A 22,952-nucleotide genomic window follows, 5' to 3' on the forward strand; every position below is an offset into this window, starting at 1 on the left:
AAATAAGTTATGTTATACTCACTGAAGTTTATAAACTGTTTGAATCATGTCAGAGTGTTTTCTATTCAAATTTACTTATAATATGCATATCTTCTCTTCTGGGGAGTAGCAGGCAGTTGAATTTGGGCATGCATTTCATCCGGATGTGAAAATACTGACCCCTGTCACCAAGAAGTTAACCAACAATGCAGTTCAAGAAATAGAGTTAAGATAATATATACTAAACAATCTAAACTAAAGAATAACAATAACCAGGCTATATACAGTGGGTACCGAGTCAATGTGTAGGGGTACAGGTTAGTCGAGGTAATTTAGGAGTAAAGTGACTATGCATAGATAATAAACAATAAATAACATAATTTTGTGTTTTACTTGGAAGGGGGAGGGGGGGTTGTCAATGTACATAGTCCGGGTGGCCATTTGATTAATTGTTCAGCAGTCTTATGCTTTGGGGGTAGAAGCTGTTAAGGAGCCTTTTGGACCTAGTCTTGGCGCTCCGTACTGCTTGCGTGCTTGTAGCAGAGAGAACAGTCTATGACTTGGGTGACTGGAGTCTCTAGTTTTTTGGACCTTCCTCTGATGGCAGGAAGCTTGGCCCCAGTGATGTACTGGGCCGTACGCACTACCCTCTGTAGCGCCTTACGGTCAGGATGCTCTCGATGGTGCAGCTGTAGACCTTTGAGGATCTGGGGACCCATGCCAAATCTTTTCAGTCTCCTGAGGGGGAAAAGGCGTTGTCGTGCCCTCTTCTCAACTGTCTTGGTGTGGTTTTCTCCATGATGGTGATGTGGACACCAAGAAACTTCACACTCTCGACCCACTCCACTACCACCCTGTCGATGTGAATGGGGGCGTGTTTGTCCCTCCTTTTCCTGTAGTCCACGATCAGCTCCTTTGTTTTCCTCACGTTGAGGGAGAGGTTGTTGTCCTGGGGACCACACTGACAGGTCTCTGACCTCCACCCTATAGGCTGTCTCATCGTTGTCTGTGATCAGACCGACCACTATTGTGTTGTCAGCAAACTTAATGAGTCGTGCTTGGCCATGCAGTCATGGGTGAACAGGGAGTGCAGGAGGGGACTAAGCACGTACCCCTGAGGGGCCCCCATGTTGGGGATCAGCGTGGAAGATGTATTGTTTGCCTACACTTACCACCTGGGGTGGCCTGTCAGGAAGGATCCAGTTGCAGATGGAGGTGTTTAGTCCCTTAGCTTAGTGATGAGCTTTGTGGGCACTATGGTGTTGAACGCTGAGCAGGTAGTCAATGAACAGCATTCTCACATAGATGTTCATTTTGTCCAGATTGGAAACGGCAGTGTGGAGTGCGATTGAGATTATGTCATCTATGGATCTGTTGGAGTGGTATGCGAATTGGAGTGGGTCTTTGGTTTCCGGGATGATGGTGTTGATGTGAGCCATGACCAGACTTTCAAAGCACTTCATGGCTACCGACGTGAGTGCTACGGAGCGGTAATCATTTAGGCAGGTTATCATCGCTTTCTTGGGCACAGGGACTATGGTGGTCTGCTTGAAACATGTTAGTATTACAGACTCGGTCAAGGAGAGGTTGAAAATGTCAGTGAAGACCCTTGCCAGTTTGTCCGCGCATGCGTGATCACGCTGTCGTCCGGAACAGCTGGTGCTTGTTGCTTGCCTCGAAGCGAGGATAAAAGGCATTTAGCTCGTTTGGTAGGCTCGTGTCACTGGGCAGCTCACGGCTGTGTTTCTCTTGGTAGTCCTTAATAGTTTGCAAGCCCTGCCACAGACGAGCGCCAGAGCCGGTGTAGTAGGTATTGACGCTTTGCCTGTTTGATAACGGCATTTCTTATAAGTGTCCGGATTAGTGTCCCGCTCCTTGAATGCGGCAGCTCTAGCCTTTGGCTCGGTGCGGATGTTGCCTGTAAATCCTTGGCTTCTGGTTGGAATATGGTCACTTTGGGGATGACGTCTTCGATGCACTTTTGGATTGATGCCGGTGGCTCCTCAATGCCATTGGATGAATCCCGGAACATATTCTAGTCCGTGATAGCAAAACTGTCCTGTAGCGCAGCATCCACGTCGTCTGACCACTTCCGTATTGAGCAAGTCACTGATACTTCCTACTTTAGTTTTTGCTTGTAAGCAGGAATCAGGAGGATACAATTATGGTCAGATTTGCCAAATTGAGGGCGAGGGAGAGCTTTGAATGCATCTCTGTGTGTGGAGTAAAGGTGGTCTAGAGTTTTTTTCCCTCTAGTTGCACATGTGACATGCTAGTAGAAATGAGGTAAAACGGATTTAAGTTTGCGTACATTAAAGTCCTCGGCCACTAGTGGCGCCGCTTCTGAATTAGCGTTTTCTTGTTTGCTTATGGCCTTATACAGCTCGTTGAGTGCGTCTTAGTGCCAGCGTCGGTTTGTGGTGGTAAATAGACGGCTACGGAAAAATATAGATTGGAATTCTCTTGGTAGAAAGTATGGTCTACAGCTTATCATTAGGTACTCTACCACAGGTGAGCAATACTTCAAGACTTCCTTAATATTAGACATTGCGCACCAGCTGTTATTGACAGATAGACACACACACCCACCGCTCGTCTTACCAGATGTAGCTGTTCTGTCCTGCCGATGCACGGAAAACCCAGCCTACTGTATATTATCCGTGTCGTCGTTCAGCCACGACTCGGTGAAACATAAGATATTACAGTTTTTAATGTCCAGTTGGTAGGATAGTCTTGAACGGAGATCATCCAGTTTATTCACCAGTGATTGCTTGTTAGCCAATAGAACGGATGGTTGAGGCGGGATACCCCCTATATTTCCGTCTATTCTTCCCGCAAATGACAGGGATTTGGGCCTGGTCTCAGAGAAGCAGTATATCCTTCGCGTCTGTTACGCACGCCTCTATGAAGAGGGAACGCAACTCCCTGCTACAACTAAACTCTCCGTGAAGTGAAAAACGTATGGACCGTAGGTGCGAGTAAGGATGACAACAGGCAGAATGTGGTACCGTTTACAAGGACTTTATTCCTTTACACGGTAATATGGGAAAAAGGGGCTGGACGGAACCAAAGCAAAGAAAGTAAATCTCAAAGCCCCCCCTCTCCTATCTTACCTGCCTACCCACTACTTACCTAATTTAGCACCACCTGGTGCCCTAACCAAAATACAGGGGGTGGTCCGCCCAGGTCTTACCTAGTGTGCCTAGACAGTGAATATACTACGGGTATATGTATGCCCGCGGGCCTCTTGCCTAAACACTCCCAAAGTGCCTTCCCCTTCCCCCCTGGGAACAAAGAAATAGAATATTAAACAATTTCACAAACAAACTAAGAAACAAAGTACATCAAATAAGCTCTACCTGAGCAACAAACTCACAGAACATACCAACTCTCAGCAATGAACTCCCAGCAAAATCAACCTCTAGCAAAATCTCTCTATCACAATCAATCACTCTGCAATGACCTCGCAACAAAAACTCTATCACAAACAATCGCTCTGCAATGACCTCAGCAAAAATCTCTCTCAGTAATCCCTACCTCCAAAATCTCTCTCTCCTGAACAGAACACTGGCTTTTATATAGCTTCAGAATTAATGTAACTGGAGACAGCTGTGTCTTGACGAGGGGGCGGGGTCAGCTCTCCAATTAGCCCTGGAGTTGACCAATCAGCTGCTTGAGGGATTTCAGGAAGCCATTTCCTGAAATAAAACACATGCAAATACACAAACTACAACACATAAACTGGGGAACGTAACAGCGTCGGACTCATTAAAGAAAAATATTTGTCCAGTTTGAGGTGGGTAATTGCTGTTCTGATATCCAGAAGCTCTTTTCGGTCATAGGAGATGGTAGCAGCAACATTATGTACAAAATAAGTTACAAACAATGCGAATAAACACACAAAATAGCACAGTTGGTTTGGAGCCCGTAAAACGGCACCCATCCCCTCCGGGCCATTATGGCAAACTGTAAATGGGTTATAAATGTGGGAGTAATGATTAATAAATGGTTTACTACGGACCGTTAAAATAAGGTGTTATCATGAATTTACCTCTCAAGGGTAAGTGGGACGCTAGCGTCCCATCTGGCCTACATCCAGTGAGATTGCAGAGCGCCAAATTCAAATACAGAAATACTCATTATTTGAGAACATAGCCCAGTTGACAAATCATTACAAACAGTAACCAGCCAAGCAGAAGAGTTACAAAACTCAGAAATAGAGATATAATTAATCCTTTACCTTTGATGATGTTCATATGGTTGCACTCAGAAGACATTAATTTATTCAATAAATGTTCCTTTTGTTCGATAAAGTCTCTTTATATCCAAAAACCTCAGTTTTGTTTGCGCGTTTTCTTCAGTAATCCACAGGCTCAAACGCAGTCAAAACAGGCAGTCAAAACAGGCAGAAGAAAAAATCCAAATTGTATCCGTAAAGTTCAGAGAAACATGTCAAACGATGTTTATATCCAATCCTCAGGTTGTTTTTAGCCTAAATGATCTATAATATTTCAACCGGACAATAACGTCGTCAATATAAAAGGGTAACAAGAAATGCACTCTCTCGGGATTGCGCATGAAAAAGCTCTGTGACACGTCAGGGTCCACTCATTCAGACTGGTCTTACTCCCTCATTTATAAGAATACAAGCCTGAAACCATCTCTAAAGACTGTTGACATCTAGTGGAAGGCATAGGAACTGCAAATTGAGTCCTAAGTCAATGGATTCTGTAATGGCATTGAATAGAAAACTACAAAACCAACAAACAAAACTACTTCCTGAATGGATTTTTCTCAGGGTTTCGCCTGCCAAATCAGTTCTGTTATACTCACAGACACGATTTTAACAGTTTGGGAATCTTTAGAGTGTTTTCTATCCAAATCTACCAGTTATATGCATATCATATCCTCTGGGCCCGAGTAGCAGGCCGTTTAATTTGGGCATGTTTTTCATCCAAAATTCCAAATGTTGCCCCCTACCCTAGAGAAGTTAATATGAATATACACAGCCTTGGTCATTTGTTTAAACTGGTAATACATTATCAACTGTAAACAGAGATGTGCCTTTCTCACTACTATCGGCACATCAACATCAATCAAATGATATTTATAAAGCCCTTTTACACCAACACTGTCACAAACTGCTTTACAATATCAATGAAAGCAGTAAGTATTAATGAATCCTCCTTTAAAAAATTATTCCTAATGTCTCTGTTGCTCTTCCTGTAGGATCAGAGGTTAGGCTGAAGACTGAGCTCAAGACTGAGCCCTATGGGATGTTCTTTGGCTCCCATTTTGGCCCGCCGTCTAACGACACTAAACCAGGCCTGGTGTCTGTAGCCATCACCCTGAGACCAGCGGCTGCTGAGGTGAGTATTTCTGTTCTTTTGGCTTCACTTCCCCCTGCTTTCATAGAAGATCAGCAGGGAGGAAATGGTCTAGGTCCTTTTTTAATGTTTGTTGGTTATTGTTGGTAGCTTATTCCCCTTTTTCCCATAAACATTTCACCTCAGTCATTTCACTACTGGTCGAATATGTAACGATGAAAACATCACCAGGCTTAATTGTAGGAGTTGAAGCCAATTCTTTGCTCTCTCTGTACTGTGCATGTGCCAGTGGCTTGATTGGCAATATCTACAACATACATTTTAATGTTGTGTTTTTCTTCTCAGAACATCACAGGTGTGGTAGCTGCCATCTCAGAACTGCTGTGTGTGAAGATCCCCAGCAGCTATGAGGTGAGCAGCACCCCGGGCCCAGACAGGGGGCCCCTGGCCATGCTCAGCGGCCTGAGGGTGGGCCCCCAAGGAGGCTTGGTGCACCGGCCGGGGGCCCCCATGATGTATCCGGGCCGTGCTGGTGCTGGAGACATGGGGGGCCCTCACGGAGCCCCAGGCCAGCTCATCAGGCCTGGGGGAGGAGGACCACAACAGAGGATGATGATGCAACAGCAGCAGGGACATCCACAGCAGCACATCCGCTTCCATCCCGATGGACCAGGTGAGAGACTGGGCTACATCCCTGCACCTTATCGCCCCCTTATGTCGAAATACAGACATAACAGGGGAGGTGTTTCTGCTCTTGTGTGCTTGTCTTGAAATGAGACACTGCTGAAATTCATGTCCATCCAAACCTGTTTGTTTGTTAGTTTTCCAACTTACTTTTCTGAAATTAATCATGTCTGTCTTCAAGCACGACACCACAGTACCTTTTAGAAATGTGCATGGCAACAGAATATATATAATATATATTTACCTTTATTTAACCAGGAAAAGCCCATTGAGACAGTCGATTTTGCAAGGGAGACCTGGCCAAGAAGGCAGCAGCAATCAATACGACATCAGATTTAAAACATGCACAACAATATAATTCGGCCTACAAGAAACATTTACAATCCTCGTCATTGTTTCCCCCCTCGTTGTCCATTTTCATAATTAGCCCCTTTTAACAATGTTTACAAATGGTCTGTTTCTTCGGCCAGCGAATCATTATCCTTCTGTCAGGGGTCTAAAGGCTGTGTGTGTCTGGCCCACCAGGTAATGATTGGGATACGTATTGATCACACAGCGATACACACAACTAATGAAACTGAGTATTCCTCCTTCCTGTGCCCGACCTCACTCGTACACACACACACCTGCTTATCGCTGCTGTCAAAGTGTCAGACCACAGGCCTAATGAATGTGGTCAGTTAACTTGGACCCATAGACCACAAACAGCCAGATAAATGATTAAGTGGACACCTCATCAGTGGGGTAAAGATATAGGATATTCCTCTCAATTATCTAGTGTTAATTGTCATGGGGTCTTATAACAAGGAGGTTTTTTTATCTTTAAACCGATTTCCTGTTGTTCTAAGACAATTGCATCATGGCCAGCTATGGTCCTCGCAAAACTAGAACCCCAAAAATACCGTGATCTTCACTAAATCTAATCCATAGAAGGGTCCTTAGAAGGAAGGATTGTTGACATATATTTGACATTTGGATCTTAAAGCATAATTGAGAAGTAGTGAATAGTTAGAATATTTGTGACACAATATTTAATCTGTACGTGCTACAAAACAAAAGTTGGTGTCATATGAAGCTTTGCCGCTTTCTCTGTGACATGAGTAGTATTTTGATGCCATTAGCACATTTCTTACATACATTTATGAATATTGAAAAATATAAACATTTTGAAAATGTACCATTTTTGATTTGGCTAATTTGTCAATATATTGTTGAACATAATATACTCTACGGACATATTGAAGTTCCAGGGTGGGACAAGAACTGCCTTTAAAACGTTGTAAAAATCAGGCATTTGAAATGGTTATTTGGTCCAAAACAAGACTGCAGCAGAGCTCCACTCATTTATTTGAAGTAATAAACCTAGCAGCAGTACTGCACTGGCCTGTTATGCATCTACCATAGTTGGAGGAGCTGTGTCACAGAGAGCTGTCTGTGTGTTTCAGGTCCAGCTGCAGTCAGAGGCCCTCATCAGAAGACCCCCGGCAGCCCAGGCTCCAAGCCCCAGTGGTGCTGCCACTGTAAGGTGGTGGTGCTGGGAAATGGAGTCCGCAAGTCCATCAAAGACCTTCCAGTACACAAACAGGTAACGTACCGCCAGAGCTTTCATGTAGTCAATTACTACATGTTTATCAGGCTGAACTCAAAAATTACAAAGACTGTTATCTATAGGTCAACACTTAGCGATACGTTGATATTTTGATCTTGCGGCCCATGTTAGACAGTCGTGTCTATATCTATCTATTAGTCCACATGTTCTGTCAATACAGATTGATCAATTACCTTGTTGTGATGTTGCCCAACCAAGCCATGATCTAAATGGGTTTATTTACTATCTTCTTGGCCAACCAACCAACCCAGTAAAAGCCCTTCTCTCAATCAGTCAGTCAGCCGTGGATTACTGTTTTTAGTCTGTTTCTCCAGGGGGCAGGAGAGTACAGACGGGTCATGACCAGAGGCTCAGACCTCACTTCATATGATGGATTAATCCACATTATGCCTTTGGGGGTGCACACACACACAGACACACACACACACACAGACACACACATACTTCCGTACATGTCCGTACACACACGTACTATAGAGCCTCTAATTATGCTAATCCCCCCCATTGGAGTGAAATCCATATCGGTGCAATTAGTGGTTTAAGCGGTAGCATGCCCTCCAACTGAAGTCTGGGGAGTTCACAAATGGTTAAACCCTGATTCATTTGAATATTGGAGCTGTTTGATTATTGAATAAACCCTTTTAGCATTGATGAAGGTTTCTGAATGGGCATCGATTTGGCCTTTGATATCTCATTGAGCTCCCTCGCTACATCTCCTAACATGCCTGGCTTCCCTCCTCTTCTTCAGGAACAAGAAGGATTGTTGCGTTCTGAGGGGAACTTGGTCTTCTGCAGCCACAGCTGCTTCCTCCTCTACTCTGCTTCCTCCTCCTCCTCCTCTTCCTCCTCGTCGCAGGCCAGAACCACAACAGACTCCAAGGTTTGTCCTACTAAGAATGTCCTACCAATACCTACCAATTCAAATACAGTGGGGCAAAAAAGTATTTAGTCAGCCACCAATTGTGCAAGTTCTCCCACTTAAAAAGATGAGAGAGGCCTGGAATTTTCATCATAGGTACACTTCAACTATGACAGACAAAAGGAGAAAAACAAATCCAGAAAATCACATTGTAGGATTTGTAATGAATTTATTTGCAAATTATGGTGGAAAATAAGTATTTGGTCAATAACAAAAGTTTATCTCAATACTTTGTCATTGCCAACAAAGGGTATATAACAGAGGTCAAACGTTTTCTGTAAGTCTTCACAAGGTTTTCACACACACTTGCTGGTATTTTGGCCCATTCCTCCATGCAGATCTCCTCTAGAGCAGTGATGTTTTGGGGCTGTTGCTGGGTAACACAGACTTTCAACTCCCTCCAAAAATGTTCTATGGGGTTGAGATCTGGAGACTGGCTAGGCCACTCCAGGACCTTGAAATGCTTCTTACGAAGCCACTCCTTCGTTGCCCGGGCAGTGTGTTTGGGATCATTGTCATGCTGAAAGACCCAGCCATGTTTCATCTTCAATGCCCTTGCTGATGGAATGAGGTTTTCACTCAAAATCTCACGATACATGGCCCCATTCATTCTTTCCTTTACACGGATCAGTCGTCCTGGTCCCTTTGCAGAAAAACAGCCCCAAAGCATGATGTTTCCACCCCCATGCTTCACAGTAGGTATGGTGTTCTTTGGATACAACTCAGCATTCTTTGTCCTCCAAACACGACGAGTTGTGTTTTTACCAAAAAGTTATATTTTGGTTTCATCTGACCATATGACATTCTCCCAATCTTCTTCTGGATCATCCAAATGCTCTCTAGCAAACTTCAGACGGGCCTGGACATGTACTGGCTTAAGCAGGGGGACACGTCTGGCACTGCAGGATTTGAGTCCCTGGCGGCGTAGTGTGTTACTGATGGTAGGCTTTGATGATGAAAATTACAGGCCTCTCTCCTCTTTTTAAGTGGGAGAACTTGCACAATTGGTGGCTGACTAAGTACTTTTTTGTCCCACTGTACATGAGGCACTTTGGTGTGCACAAGAATCAAAGGCATGTAAAGGTGTTGAAGATTGCATAATATGTCAAGTCAAAGCTGTGTTGAATCCTTTTCGTGCCTCTTCAAAGCTGTGCCTAGAATGAATGAATGAATTGAAATGTGCAGGTCATCATTACATTATTGTCTTCTGCAGGACACGGTAGCCCTCCTGTCTCCAGACTCGGACCAGAAAGTGAGCCTGTCGAAAGCCCTCCACCAGTACAGCAACAACATGTCCTCTCTGGATGTCCACTGTCTGGCCCAGCTCCAGCTCAAGCAGTCCCCTCCCTCCACCCCACCCATCCCCTTCCCCCCAGCCAGTGACACCCCAAAGACCCCTAAGACAGAGGCCAAGTCAGACACCATCAAAGTGACGGTGAAGCTGAAGGCGCGGGGCCCCAGGGCTCAACAGGAGGGCTGGCACCAGGGGAAGAGACACAAGGGTCTCCATTGGAGGAAGTGGACAGTGCAGGTGGTGGTGCCCAGAGGAAGCTCCCAGCTCCCTGATGAGGACCAGATAGATGAGCTGCTGAGGAAGCTGGGAGCGTCTCTCCGCCCCGGGGCCAGTCTCAGGGACCAGCGCCGCTGCTGCTTCTGTCACCAGCTGGGGGACGGAGTCACCGATGGCCCTGCCCGACTCCTCAGCCTGGACCTGGACGTGTGGGTGCACCTCAACTGTGCCCTCTGGTCCACCGAGGTAGGTAGCCCAGAGGATAGAGAGGTGGACTGCTGGTTTCAGATCATTACTACCATCCACTACAATCATGCCCCTTCTTTTATTAAAGTTCTATTGTGTTGTATATCTATTATTAACGTTGTATTGTTGTATAGGTGTATGAGACGCAGTCAGGCGCTCTGATCAATGTAGAGCTGGCGCTGAGGCGGGGTTCGGCGGTCCGCTGTGCCTTCTGCCAGCAGATGGGCGCCACCAGCGGCTGCCACCGCCTGCGCTGCACCAACATCTACCACTTCACCTGCGCCTTGCAGGCACACTGCATCTTCTTCAAGGACAAGACCATGCTGTGCCACGCCCACCGACCCAGAGGCTCCACCCACGGTGGCTCTGGCCACGTCCTGGAGCACGAGCTGCGCTGCTTCGCTGTGTTCCGCCGTGTCTACATCCAGAGGGACGAGGTGAGGCAGATGGCCAACGCCGTACAGCAGCCCGAGCTGGGCTACACCTTCAGAGTGGGCAGCCTGGTGCTCTATGCCGTGGGTCAGATCACCCCGTCCCAGATGGCCGCCTTCCACTCGGCCACAGCCATCTTCCCCGTGGGCTACGAGGCCTGCCGCATCTACTGGAGCATGCGCCATGGCAACCGTCGCTGCCGCTACCTGTGCTCCGTAGAGGAGAGGGAGGAGCAGCCGGAGTTCAGCATCCGCGTCATTGAGCAGGGATACAAGGACCTGGTCCTCACTGACTCCACCGCCAAAGGTGGGCTGGGATGGATTTGTCTTAGGCCAGGCTTTAGATTAGGCTTGTCTAGTGAAGGTGGGCTAGCTAGATTGGTTTTATGACATGCTTAGTTAGCCTTGTTTTGGCTGTAGCCTCTGCCGTTTATGTATCTGGGTTAGCTTAGACTAGGCTTGTTTCTAGTTCATTTTCCCTTTCAGATTCTCTTTTACGACAATAAATGTGTTCTGTAGGAGTCCCTATAATATATAATCTATGACCCTGCTGTTTCCTGTCTGTCCATCAGGAGTGTGGGATAAGGTCCTGGTTCCGGTGGCTGACAGGAGAACTGAAATAGGAACTTTGAAACTCTTCCCTGTCTATCTGAAAGGAGAGGACCTGTTTGGGCTCACCGTGTCTGCAGTTACCAAGATCACTGAATCGGTTTGTATCTGTTTTTAGTTATATTAAAACAATTTAGATTTAGATTAAATGATCAATGTTGAAATGGCGCTATAGGTGTCTGTAGCTGCCTATTTAGGTAAACGACTCTTAAAATACCCACACCATACTGTATTGTAGACACTGAAGTGAGGAGTGTTCCAGTCTCATTTCCCTATGCTGTTGGTTGTGTTCCAGCTCCCAGGGATAGAGGCCTGTGACAAGTATACCTTCCGTTACGGCCGTAACCCTCTGATGGAGCTGCCCCTGATCTTTAACCCCTCCGGCAGTGCCCGGGCCATGCCCAAAACCAGCTCCCCATCCACCGCCGTTGTCATTAGGTATTGTGGAATTTCCACAACAATTTAATCTGTGGATTGAATGTACTTTGGTTTAGCACAAGTTATCTTTCTATAACAATATGTAGGCTTTGTTTTGTACTGTTTTGTTAATTGTACTGTACCCTCCTCTACACACACACACACACACTCTCTTAGGCCCCAGCCGGTATCCAGCACCACCAATACCTCCTCCAGGTGTCAGAACACAGCCCAGGGGGAGGGAGGTGTACCCCACACCAAGCCTCCCATGGTGCACCACAGGTCATCGCAGTACCGCTGGATGAAAAGTGAGTGGAGGGCCAACGTCTACCTCGCTGCCTCCAAGATCCAGGTGGGTCTACTGGACATGATCTTCTATGTTCAGCTCTGTAGCATTCCCCTTCTAAAGTAGCAGAGTGAATATGACACTGAAGTATGACAGCACGAGAGTAAGGGGACTTACTGTTGGACGTGGACAAACTTTCTGGTTGCTGTGTCCACAGGGCCTGGGTCTATATGCATCCAGGGACATAGAGAAACACACCATGGTGATCGAGTACAACGGAACCGTCCTCCGCAACGAGGTGGCCATCAGGAAGCAAAGGACTTACAAGTCTCAGGTAAAAAAAAACGTTTTAAAAGTATTATTTTTTACTCAAGGCTGTACTAATTACTGTGTTGTGGAGAGGGAAGGCTGAATAATACATGTTTGCTATATTATCTCGTGATGATTCCAGTTGGTCTAAGTGGTTACTTTTTCCCTACAGAATCGTGCCGTGTTCATGTTCCGCATCGACAGTGAACATGTCGTTGATTCCAGTCAGACAGGGGGTCTAGCAAGGTAAGCATATTCTTTACATAAGTCAACGGAAGTAGCCTTACTGCAGGCCGGAACAGCTAATAGGAGCAGGAGGCAGCTTGAAGTACACCCCCTGGACAGGACGCTAGTCTATCATATAGGGCCTTGTTGCATTGTTTACATAGTCACATTCCATCTGATTCACATTCTAATCTTACCTGATTTATTTGTCGCTCAATGTCAGGATGGTGGTGCAGTACTTCATTTACAGGGCTCCGTATGTAGCCTCGAGTCTGATTACACAGAATGCACAATGAACCTCTCATTCAAAAATGTCATAAAACATTCTGTCATTATGTGCAATGCTACGTGTTTGTTTTCTTATACAGGTACATCAACCACTCTTGTACCCCAAACTGTGTCGCTGAGGTGGTAACCTTCGAAAGAGGTTATAAAATCATCATCACCTCCAACCGCAGAATCGAGAAAGGAGAGGAGGTGGGTTATTTTTCCTTCCAATTGAAAATCTCTACATATGCTATGAATGCCGTTTTCATTGTCATCACGGTTTTCTTTTCATTATTTTCCAGCTTTGTTTCGACTACCAGTATGACTGTGTGGACGGGCAACACAAGATCGCCTGTCACTGTGGAACAGCAGACTGCAGGAAATGGATCAACTGAGAAAAACCTCAAATAACGACAACAAACATAAATGCATTCCTTGCCATATTATGCAGATGCCCTGATCTCTGTGTAGAAAGAGAGAGGTGCTTCAGACTTTGTTAGAACGAGCAGAAGGCCTGAGTAAACCCTAAGAGTGACGCGTGAATGGATTCCCATGTTTGGAAGCATAGACTGAAGATGGACAGAAGGAAAGGGTGTGGAAAGAAGAGAGCAGGAAGAAACAACAGCACATAGACATGTGATTCGTGCCATATTACGCGAGAGGATGGGTTTTGATGGAAGGACTGCCAATGAGTGCAGCGTCTGTGTATTAGTGAGATGATATACAGTAGGGCACAGATGAGAATCCACCAGCGAATGAGGCGAGCGCACTGTGCAGGGCGTGGACCCTATTGGTTGTTAAGGGCAGGCCCTTTTGTTTAAAACTTTAAATGTAAAACCATTTGACTAAATGTAGACATCACTGAATGGGGAATGTACAGCAATGACTACCGCGAAGGGAATATTAACTTGCACTAAAAAAAAATTAAAAAGACACACGTACACACAAACTTTAAGATACTTGATTCCATGAGTCAGTTTTATCATAGGTTTCTGTCATGTGATTTGAGTGAAATTCGAGAGGACGTTTTGTATTTATTATTGAATGAATGAATTTTTTTCTCAAAATGATGAGACAGTAAAAAGAAGGTTAAACTGATATTGTTTTCTGAAGATTGAAGAAATTCTGTTACTTGTGTACAAATGTATATAAAGAAAAATATAGGAATAACTGACCAAATACTACCTTAACCTTCTTGATGTTTGGGTGTTTTTTAATTATTATTTTATTTTTTGTCATTGCAGTTTATTTAAGAAGGATGTCATAATATCAGTTTCAGAGTATATATTATGATTATTCTGTACAGAATTTGTAAAATAACCACAATAATTCACAAAGTATTTTTGTTGTATTAAAAGTATGGTATTGTAGCTTAGTGTTTTTGTGATTTACACGTACTTTGACCACTCAAAAAGAAATATTTTTGGTGACTGAGTGTGGAAATGAGTTATTGGTTAATGAATAAAAAATGGTAAAGACATCATTCTGACATCTTTGCTGTTAATCAGGTTTGATTTTATAGAGCTGTGAAAAGGTTTTAAACCACCCAAACACAATTTTAACTTCTTTTTAACCCAAATATGTGTAGGAATATAACCTTGTTTTTTCTGTTTTTTTTTTTACATAGAAATGGTGTACAGACGTCGTATGACATTGCTTACTGCTTCAGGCGTTTGAAATTAAAGTGTACTGAAAAAATAAAATAATGTTTCTTGCAGAGGAAAAGGTCGGGACATTTGGTGGTGCTACATTTTGAAAAGAGATGACATTCTACTTAATCAGAAATGTATGTGATATTGACACATCACAAGCCACATACAGTAGTTAGATGTTTTGCGAGCACAATTTCAACTCGACTGTAAAATATTGGAGACAGTCTTAGAACTTGTAATGTATATGGCATGGTATTTTTTTAACTTTCCGAAGACTCAATTGTATATATTTTCTCAATGAATGGTTGTAACAAAATTGTTTCTTGGATATTTTTCTTCTCTTGTATAAAATGACATCGTCCTACCAGTGTGTTTGTGCTACATTTTTCTTGGTCCTGTAGTCTCAAAATGTTTTTAAAAATGCATTTAGAACTGTACAGAGAAATATGAGGGTTGGAGTTTGGAATTGAATTTAGAAGCATTTACAAAATAAACTATTTTACATCTTAATTATTTTGTTTGTGCCTTCAGAAATCGCACACATCTGCCTGACCCATAGGAAGGACCCCCTTGGAATAGACTAGGCTAGAGTATTGTAAGACACCCACTGGCCAAATATGGCAACTACAGCTCCACCACTTTCATCAACATACACATTTTGTTAATATTACATTCATAATTATTATTTAACAACTGAAGACATCGGTTAAAAAATATAATCTATAAAAGTATGGCCTGTCATTAATTAGGTCCATGTTTAAATGTATAAACGAACTGAAACGAGAGCTGTTGGAGAGAGCAAAAACGTAATCGAGGGCAAAAAATGCATTCTATCAATAAGGGGGGACTCATGCATCATCTATTCTACGTACATGCAACAGATGGACTGACGGAGAAAGAATGGCAGCAAAATATCTGCCTTGAGATCTGCCTTGCTGTTCAAAGAATAGCAGCAAAATATCCAACTGGAGGCTACTTGTTTTGCTCACGTTAACGCACACACTGCATGTAAGAAAGAAAGAACGTGTGTATGTGTTCCATTTCAATCATTGTCCCGTTTCCTATTCCTTTCTGAGTTTGGAGATCTGAAATGGTCAGCCAGTGAAAGTCGTCGTCGTCGTCCCCCACCCCTAACATATCCCTTTGAATAAAATGTGTTGCTGTGCTCTGCTTTATTAATCAATGTTTATATTTGTGGAGGAAATGGAAAAGGTCGGAGTTAGGATCTAGGGAAGGAGTCAAGGAAATAGGAACCAATAATGAAGCCATGCTTTACTGACATATGTTAGTGAAAAGCAGCGCGCTCAGTCTTCTTGATGTGAACACACCCCTTGTCTGTAATGCGTCGGTAGGCTATACTTCCTGGTAAATTAACTAGTTTCTTCTAAAGAACGTTGACTTACAACTTCGTTTTCAGATAAAGACGTATGGTATAATATCACGCAATTTACTCAAACTCGTTAAAAACAAAGAAAACAGGGTAATTCGTCTGAAAATGGGAAGCACCGTGATGGAGTCCAACAAGAAGGATATGAAAACCTCGAAGAAAAAGAGAACACTACGCCTAAATATGCCAGTAAGTTCGTAAATTATAGTCTGTTGTTTGACACCTACAGGTGTTTGTTGACGTGGCATTGTGGAAAGAGTAGCTTGTGTGTGTGATTATCGCAGTGAACTGCATGATCTGTGTTTGTAATGTTGCAAAAAATGTAACTTTCAAGTATGTTCGTGTGTCCGCATTGTTACATCAATCACCCGGGCATCTTTTCCAATTCACAGCGTCTAGACCTCACAGTTGAGGTCATGTTTTTATATATGTATATGTATGTATGTGTTTTTTGTAATGACATCATAATCAAAAACAATATTGTTCCGGTTGCCTTTTTTGACAGATTCTTTTCACAAACCTGAACTTTTTTTTTTTAATCATTTTTTTAAACCTTTTTATTTACCTTTACTCGACAAGTCAGTTAAGAACACATTCTTATTTTCAATGACGGCCTAGGAACTGTGGGTTAACTGCCTGTTCAGGGGCAGAACAACACATTTTTACCTTGTCATCTCAGGGATTCGATCTTGCAACCTTTCGGTTACTAGTCCAAACGCTCAACCACTAGGCTACCTGCCGCCCCAGCATCAAGTCTTCAAAACATGGACTCAACATCAGCCATTCGCTTGATTTTGGGGGTGAAATGTTCATGTCTATTCACATCTAAATTTCAATGCAATATGCCATCATCATTTTCATCATCAATACCACAATCAACATATGATGCATTGAAATCATGTCAAAGACCTGAAGCCCATCCCATACTCAGACTTAAAACTCATCCTGTACTGGTCTAGTTACACAATCCAAATACCACTGAGGTCTAATCAGGGCTTGATTCATTCCTTAAATGCACCAGCATTGTTATTCCGTTACTGTTATTCAGTTATTGTTATAATCAGTTACTGTTTAGAACAATTATTTCCAATCTAGTTGGCTTATGGGCAATAAGTTATTTGATGTTTTTGTGTGAGAATAAAGAGGAAGCTGGGGAAACAGCTGGAAACACACTGCTCTGGTCTACTCTAAACCACTGAGTCATGATGCATTGTGTCCCTGCACTGTAACTAGGGGCAACAAAGAAGCTAGAGAGAAAGTCCTGATTTTATTGGATTTCAGAGTATTATTCTGGTTTCCCCTTGCATCATGTCCTCTCTGCTCAAATGAACCAAGTCACTGATCGCATTGGCATCATATCAGCGTGTTTAACCTGAAACAATGGTGAGCAGTGAGCACTGTGTACAGTCTTGTTAAACCAGGCTAGCATCATTATGGGTTTTCTTTGTTTCCCTAGACAATATCTGATATATTTATACTATGTGCATTATCTAAGCTTGCATTTTCTATATTAAGAAAATGCCCCAACATCTGCAGAGCAAATGGGCCCTAAGTTATTTGAATGACAGTGAATTATTACTGTCGGTGCTGACTGCTGTTACATTCATGTTGCTGCACCTCATTGGTCTTCTTTGGATGGCATCCAATAGATCCCTCCCAGGAGTAATGCATGGATTAAAAATGCCTCTAGATGTGTAGACACATCTGCTTTTCCACGCAACCACATTTGTTTATTGCTATGAATTATTGCCTTTTCTCCTTTTTAAACATGATTGACTTGCAGAACTTGAAAGTTATACAGTAGGTCTATACGGAAAGCTAGGGTAAATGTATTTCCTGGTAATGCCATGCCCCAGTAGTGGTTTAACACGTTTCTCCTCTTTCAGAGCTTAACATGTCTCGCCGGAAGCAGATTGCACCTAAAGCCGGAAATTACATTTTGGTCCAGTCAATCACTCTCTGGATGTAACATCGATAGTCCATTTTTCTTGTCAAAATTGGCTAAAAGCCTTCTCTGTCTGCAGGACGTAAGTGCTTTCGCCTTCCCCATACTGGACGGCAAGTCTGGAGGCTCGGGCAAGGATGGCTATCCAAATGTAAATGGTATTTTCTTCATACTCGTGGTTACACACAATTAAGTTGTTCTTGACCGACAGCATTGCGCTTCTCACCTTTACCCTTAATTTTAAAGGCCCAGTGTGGTCCAAAACATGAGGTTCCTGTGCTTTATATATATTTCCACACTATGATGTTGGAATAATACTGTGAAATTGTGAAATTATCATAATGCCCCTTTAGTGTAAGATTTGTTTGAAATTTCAGCCTGTTTTGGTGGGATGGAGTTCTGGCCTGCCTGTTGACATCAGCAGATGGTAAATTAGTCAATAGACCAATTAAGAAAGAGTTCTAAACCTCTCTGCCAACAACATAGTTTTCCCCTCCATTCAGAACACTTCCAAACAGTGATCAAATTCTTGCTTGAGAAATTGCTCTTTGTTTTTCTTTCTTCAGTTTGTTTTCAATTAATCACAGTAAGGTGTTTAATTGTTACCCAGAAATTATTTGATATTGAAATAAAAACTGCTGCACTGGACTCTATTGAATGGTTTTAAGTTATCTGAGCACTGTGTTTGGACACAGGCAGTGTGATAGACATTGTTCTGGAGCCCTCTGATGGTACTTCTAGTTGGGTGGGTAGACTTCTGATGTCCTGTGGAAATGGATGTCACGATGTCACATGACAGTGGACGAAGTGATCTCTCTGGACTTAATGAAGGTTGCTCTGCTCAGTAGCAGGAGCTCAGCATTCTACTGAGACATGGGTGTTTTAAAATAGTAGAAAGCGTGCTAAGTTTCAAAGACTGGTTATCAGCAATGTAGGGCTATCCCGGCTAATTAAAATCTTGGTCTCCTGAAAGTCGTTTTTTTTCCCGACCAATCTATTGCTCAAAATGTTTAAATGGATTTTCTCCATATATGGACACCCTATGTTTTAATAAAATCTATGCATTGAGCTTGTCTGATCCTTTAAGCTTACAGTTTGATTCCTCGAGGGCACCAGAGATCTAGATAATCAGAAGAAAAAAACTTAACCTGAACCAACTATTCTCTTAACGCTCCTACTGGCTTTTGCAGATTCTGCCATTACTCTCCTGAAGTTGCCGGTAATAGGCTACACGAGGAGTCTGCAACCTTTCTCATGTGGAATGCCAATTTATTTTAATTTCTACCGATCTGTGTGCCAGTTAAGGTTTTGATAAGCACATCTTCGTGAAACTGTTTCATTAAATTTACAATAACGTCTTCATATCTCAATCATTGTCATGTGGTTAATCACATCTCTATCCAGCACCTCAAATGTTCTACTGCTTGAGCTCCTATTCCACTTATAGAATATTAGCTCAAAAGTATTGTAGAGCTCCTGCACCTAAATATAAACAGTACCTTCACCCAAAATGAGTACCAGAACCTATTTCAGTCCAAGTCAAGCACTGATAAGAAGCCTATTTTATGACGTTTCCACTGGATCAGAGCTTGACATTTTTAACTTTCATGCTGAGTGGTTATCAAAAGGGAGACAGCTGGAAAGATCTTTCAAATACTTTGAACTATTGTAATTCTCAATGGATGTAAAAACAGACTTTGTTTGCTTGCTGTTTCAGGTGAAGAAATATAACATTGGGAAGCTCCACAAGTTATTAGTTGTGATGAGTTAAGCCAATCAGATCCCCAAATGGGCACATCCTCAAATGGGCACATCTGTGCGCAGGCCAGGTAGCCTATAGGCCTACTTCTAAACTCAGCAAAAAAAGAAACGTCCTCACTGTCAACGTCCTTATTTTCAGCAAACTTAACATGTGTAAATATTTGTATGAACATAACATTCAACTGAGACATAAACTGAACAAGTTCCACAGTCAGGTGACTAACAGAAATGGAATAATCTGTCCCTGAACAAAGGGGGGTTCAAAAAGTAATAGTCAGTATCTGGTGTGGCCACCAGCTGCAATAAGTACTGCAGTGCATCTCCTCATGGACTGCACTAGATTTGCCAGCTCTTGCTGTGAGATTATACCCCACTCTTCCACCAAGGCACCTGCAATTTCCCGGACATTTCTGGGGGGAATGGCCCTAGCCCTCACCCTCCGATCCAACAGGTCCCTGACGTGCTCAATGGGATTGAGATCCGGGCTCTTCACAACATAGATGGCATCATGAGAAAGGAAAATTATGTGGATATATTGAAGCAACATCTCAAGACCTGAGTCAGGAAGTTAAAGCTTGGTCGAAAATGTGTCTTCCAAATGGAGAATGACCCCAAGCATACTTCCAAAGTTGTGGTAAAATGGCTTAAGGACAACAAAGTCAAGGTATTGGAGTGGCCATCACAAGCACTGACCTCAATCCAATAGACGATTTGTGGGCAGAACTGAAAAAGCGTGTGCGAGCAAGGAGGCCTACAAACCCGACTCAGTTACACCAGCTCTGTCAGTAGGAATGGGCCAAAATTCACCCAACTTATTGTGGGAAGCTTGTGGAAGGCTACCCGAAACATTTGACCCAAGTTAAACAATTTAAAGGCAATGCTAGCAAATACTAAATTAGTGTATGTAAACTTCTGACCCACTGGGAATGTGATGAAAGAAATACATCATTCTCTCTACTATTATTCTGACATTTCACGTTCTTAAAATAAAGTGGAGATCCTAACTGACCTTAGACAGGGAATATTTACTAGGATTAAATGTCAGGAATTGTGAAAAACTGAGTTTAAATGTATTTGGCTAAGGCATTTAGCCAAGACTTCTGAACAGGTAATCAAATGGCTATCCGGACTATTTGCATTGTGACCCCCCCCCCCCCTTTTTATACTGCTGCTACTCTCTGTTTATCATATATGCATAATCACTTTAACCATATCTACATGTGCATAGTACCTCAATCAGCCTGACTAACCAGTGTCTGTATGTAGCCTCACTACTGTATAAAGCCTCGCTACTCTATATAGCCTGTCTTTTTACTGTAGTTTTATTTTTTTACTTACCTATTGTTCACCTAATACTTATTTTTTTGCACTATTGGTTAGAGCCTGTAAGTAAGCATTTCACTGTAAGGTCTACACCTGTTGTATTCGGCGCACGTGACAAACTTTGATCTGATTGTGTAAGTAAGCTTCCGACTTCAACTGTAAGTGTGCCTTGAATTCTAAATAAATGACAGACTGTGTCACCAGCAAAGCACCATCACACCACCACCTCCATGCTTCACTGTGGGAACCACACATGCAGAGATCATCCGTTTACTTACTCGGCGTCTCACAAAGACACAGCGGTTGGAACCAAAAATCGCATTTTGACTCCTCAGACCAAAGGACAGATTTCCACCGGTCTAACGTCCATTGCTTGTGTTTCTTGTCCCAAGCAAGTCTTCTTTTGGTGTCCTTTTAGTAGTGGTTTCTTTGCAGCAATTCGTCCATGAAGGCCTGATTCATGCAATCTCCTCTGAACAGTTGATGTTGAGATGTGTCTGTTACTTGAACTCTGAAGCATGTATTTGGGCTGCAATTTCTGAGGCTGGTAACTCTATTGAACTTATCCTCTGCAGCAGAGGTAACTCTATGTCTTCCTTTCCTGTGGCGGTCCTCATGAGAGCCAGTTTCATCATAGCTCTTGATGGTTTTTGCGACTGAATATTTCTTCAAGTGCAAAGTTCTTAATGTTCTGCATTGAGTGACCTTCATGTCTTAAAGTAATGATGGATTGTCGTTTCTCTTAGCCCTATTTGGCAAGAACAGCTCAAATAAGTAATCTTCTGTATACCCCCCCACCTTGTCACAACACAACTGATTGGCTCAAATGCATTAAAGATTTACAAATGTACTTTTTATCAAGGTACACCTGTTAATTGAAAATGCATTCCAGGTGACTACTTTATGAGCTGGTTGAGAAAATGCCAAGAGTGTGCAAAGCGGTCATCAAGACAGGGTGGCTACTTGGAAGAATCTCAACTATAAAATATGTGTCCAAACTTTTGACTGGTTGTGTGTAAAGTGCATTCAGAAAGTTTTCAGACCCCTTGACTTTCTTCACATTTTGTTACATTACAGCGTTATTCTAAAATGTGTTAAATCACTTTTCTCCCCTCATCAATCTACAGTCAATACCTCCATAATGACAAAGCAAAAACAGGTTATATGTAAGTTTTAGTTGAGCAGTAACACAATCTCGGTTGACCAACAACCTGAAGACCAAACAATCGACCAGTTGTCTAATTGGGGTCGGCCCTACAGAGATGTTTAGACAACTTCTTGGTTGTGCAATCTCTTACTATATGTGTCGTCTTTGGTTTTGAGTTGGTAGCGGTTTTGTTTTGCTTTTTCTCACTTCTATCATGCTTTTCTACAAAGCAAGCTTCTCTTCCTTCTCTGTCTTTAAGTGCCTTCAGTAGTTATTTTCCCAACAACCTCAGTCTTTTTCTCTGAATTATAGGATTTGATTCCTTCTTGATATTTTTTTTTCAATTGTTTGTAGTGAATTAGCGCTTGCAAGAAAGGCATTTCACTTGTGCATGTGACCATTAACTTAACTTGAACCACCGGTCTTTCCTCATGTTTTGAACTAGCTGATAGATTTGTTGATAAAACTCCAATCTGACTAGCTTGCCTAAACGCGTTGTTGTGCAATAAGAACGTTTGTTGGCAAACAGAGAAGTAGGGTGTGTGTGCTGTCTCTCTCAGATCTGTTACAGGATTGGCCAAACATAAATGTCTGTAGAGTAGGGCCAGTCTTAAGCTAATATCATGCTCAAACATTGTGGAAAGGAAATTAGAAGCTCAGGACTGATTTGGTGATATGTTGTACAGTACCAGTATATCTGGACCAATAAGGAATGTTTAGAGATACTTCTCCCAAATGCACTAGGCGTGGTTGTAATTTGCTCTTGGCAATACTTTGAGTTCGTAGCCTGTTTTCTGTCACCTAAACACTTCTCTGCAATATTTTACTGTTTCATCTAAAAACACTGCTAGTGTTTTATCACAACATTTTCGCATTCACTTATTAATATATAGTAGCACAATCCCCAATAGGCTTTAAC

At 42.8% G+C, this 22,952-nt stretch overlaps 2 protein-coding genes across 19 annotated transcripts in view; both read left to right on the forward strand.

Moving 5' to 3' along the window:
* The window catches only part of LOC110530401 (histone-lysine N-methyltransferase 2C), a 139,275-nt gene extending 124,295 nt beyond the window's left edge, over positions 1–14,980 (forward strand). For all 7 annotated transcript variants that reach the window (XM_036986029.2, XM_036986030.2, XM_090182397.1 and 4 more), the window contains 13 exons: positions 5,209–5,348; positions 5,652–5,979; positions 7,436–7,575; positions 8,348–8,479; positions 9,732–10,274; positions 10,409–11,012; positions 11,278–11,414; positions 11,610–11,752; positions 11,909–12,083; positions 12,235–12,351; positions 12,499–12,572; positions 12,920–13,028; positions 13,121–14,980. In XM_036986029.2, coding sequence (XP_036841924.2) covers positions 5,209–5,348; positions 5,652–5,979; positions 7,436–7,575; positions 8,348–8,479; positions 9,732–10,274; positions 10,409–11,012; positions 11,278–11,414; positions 11,610–11,752; positions 11,909–12,083; positions 12,235–12,351; positions 12,499–12,572; positions 12,920–13,028; positions 13,121–13,213 — 2,735 coding nt within the window. In that variant the 3' untranslated portion in view covers positions 13,214–14,980. The remainder of the gene's footprint in view (positions 1–5,208; positions 5,349–5,651; positions 5,980–7,435; positions 7,576–8,347; positions 8,480–9,731; positions 10,275–10,408; positions 11,013–11,277; positions 11,415–11,609; positions 11,753–11,908; positions 12,084–12,234; positions 12,352–12,498; positions 12,573–12,919; positions 13,029–13,120) is intronic.
* Positions 14,981–15,707: 727 nt separating this feature from the next.
* Positions 15,708–22,952, forward strand: part of LOC110530403 (5'-AMP-activated protein kinase subunit gamma-2) — a 38,276-nt gene continuing 31,031 nt past the window's right edge. For 5 of the 12 annotated variants that reach the window (XR_002474524.3, XR_005052936.2, XR_002474523.3 and 2 more), the window contains exons 1-2: positions 15,751–16,046; positions 17,882–17,953. Coding sequence is in view for 4 of the 12 variants with exons in the window: in XM_021613421.3 (XP_021469096.2) it covers positions 15,966–16,046; positions 17,882–17,953 (153 nt within the window). In the remaining 8 variants the exon portion in view is untranslated. Of the gene's footprint in view, positions 16,047–17,881; positions 17,961–22,952 lie in introns of all 12 variants that reach the window. The other 7 variants (XR_016482573.1, XM_021613425.3, XM_090182403.1 and 4 more) reach the window with 6 other exon arrangements.

The sequence above is a fragment of the Oncorhynchus mykiss genome, chromosome 8, assembly GCF_057628025.1.
Source record: "Oncorhynchus mykiss isolate SJ-2025 chromosome 8, ASM5762802v1, whole genome shotgun sequence".
In the NCBI taxonomy this organism is placed as follows: domain Eukaryota; kingdom Metazoa; phylum Chordata; class Actinopteri; order Salmoniformes; family Salmonidae; genus Oncorhynchus; species Oncorhynchus mykiss.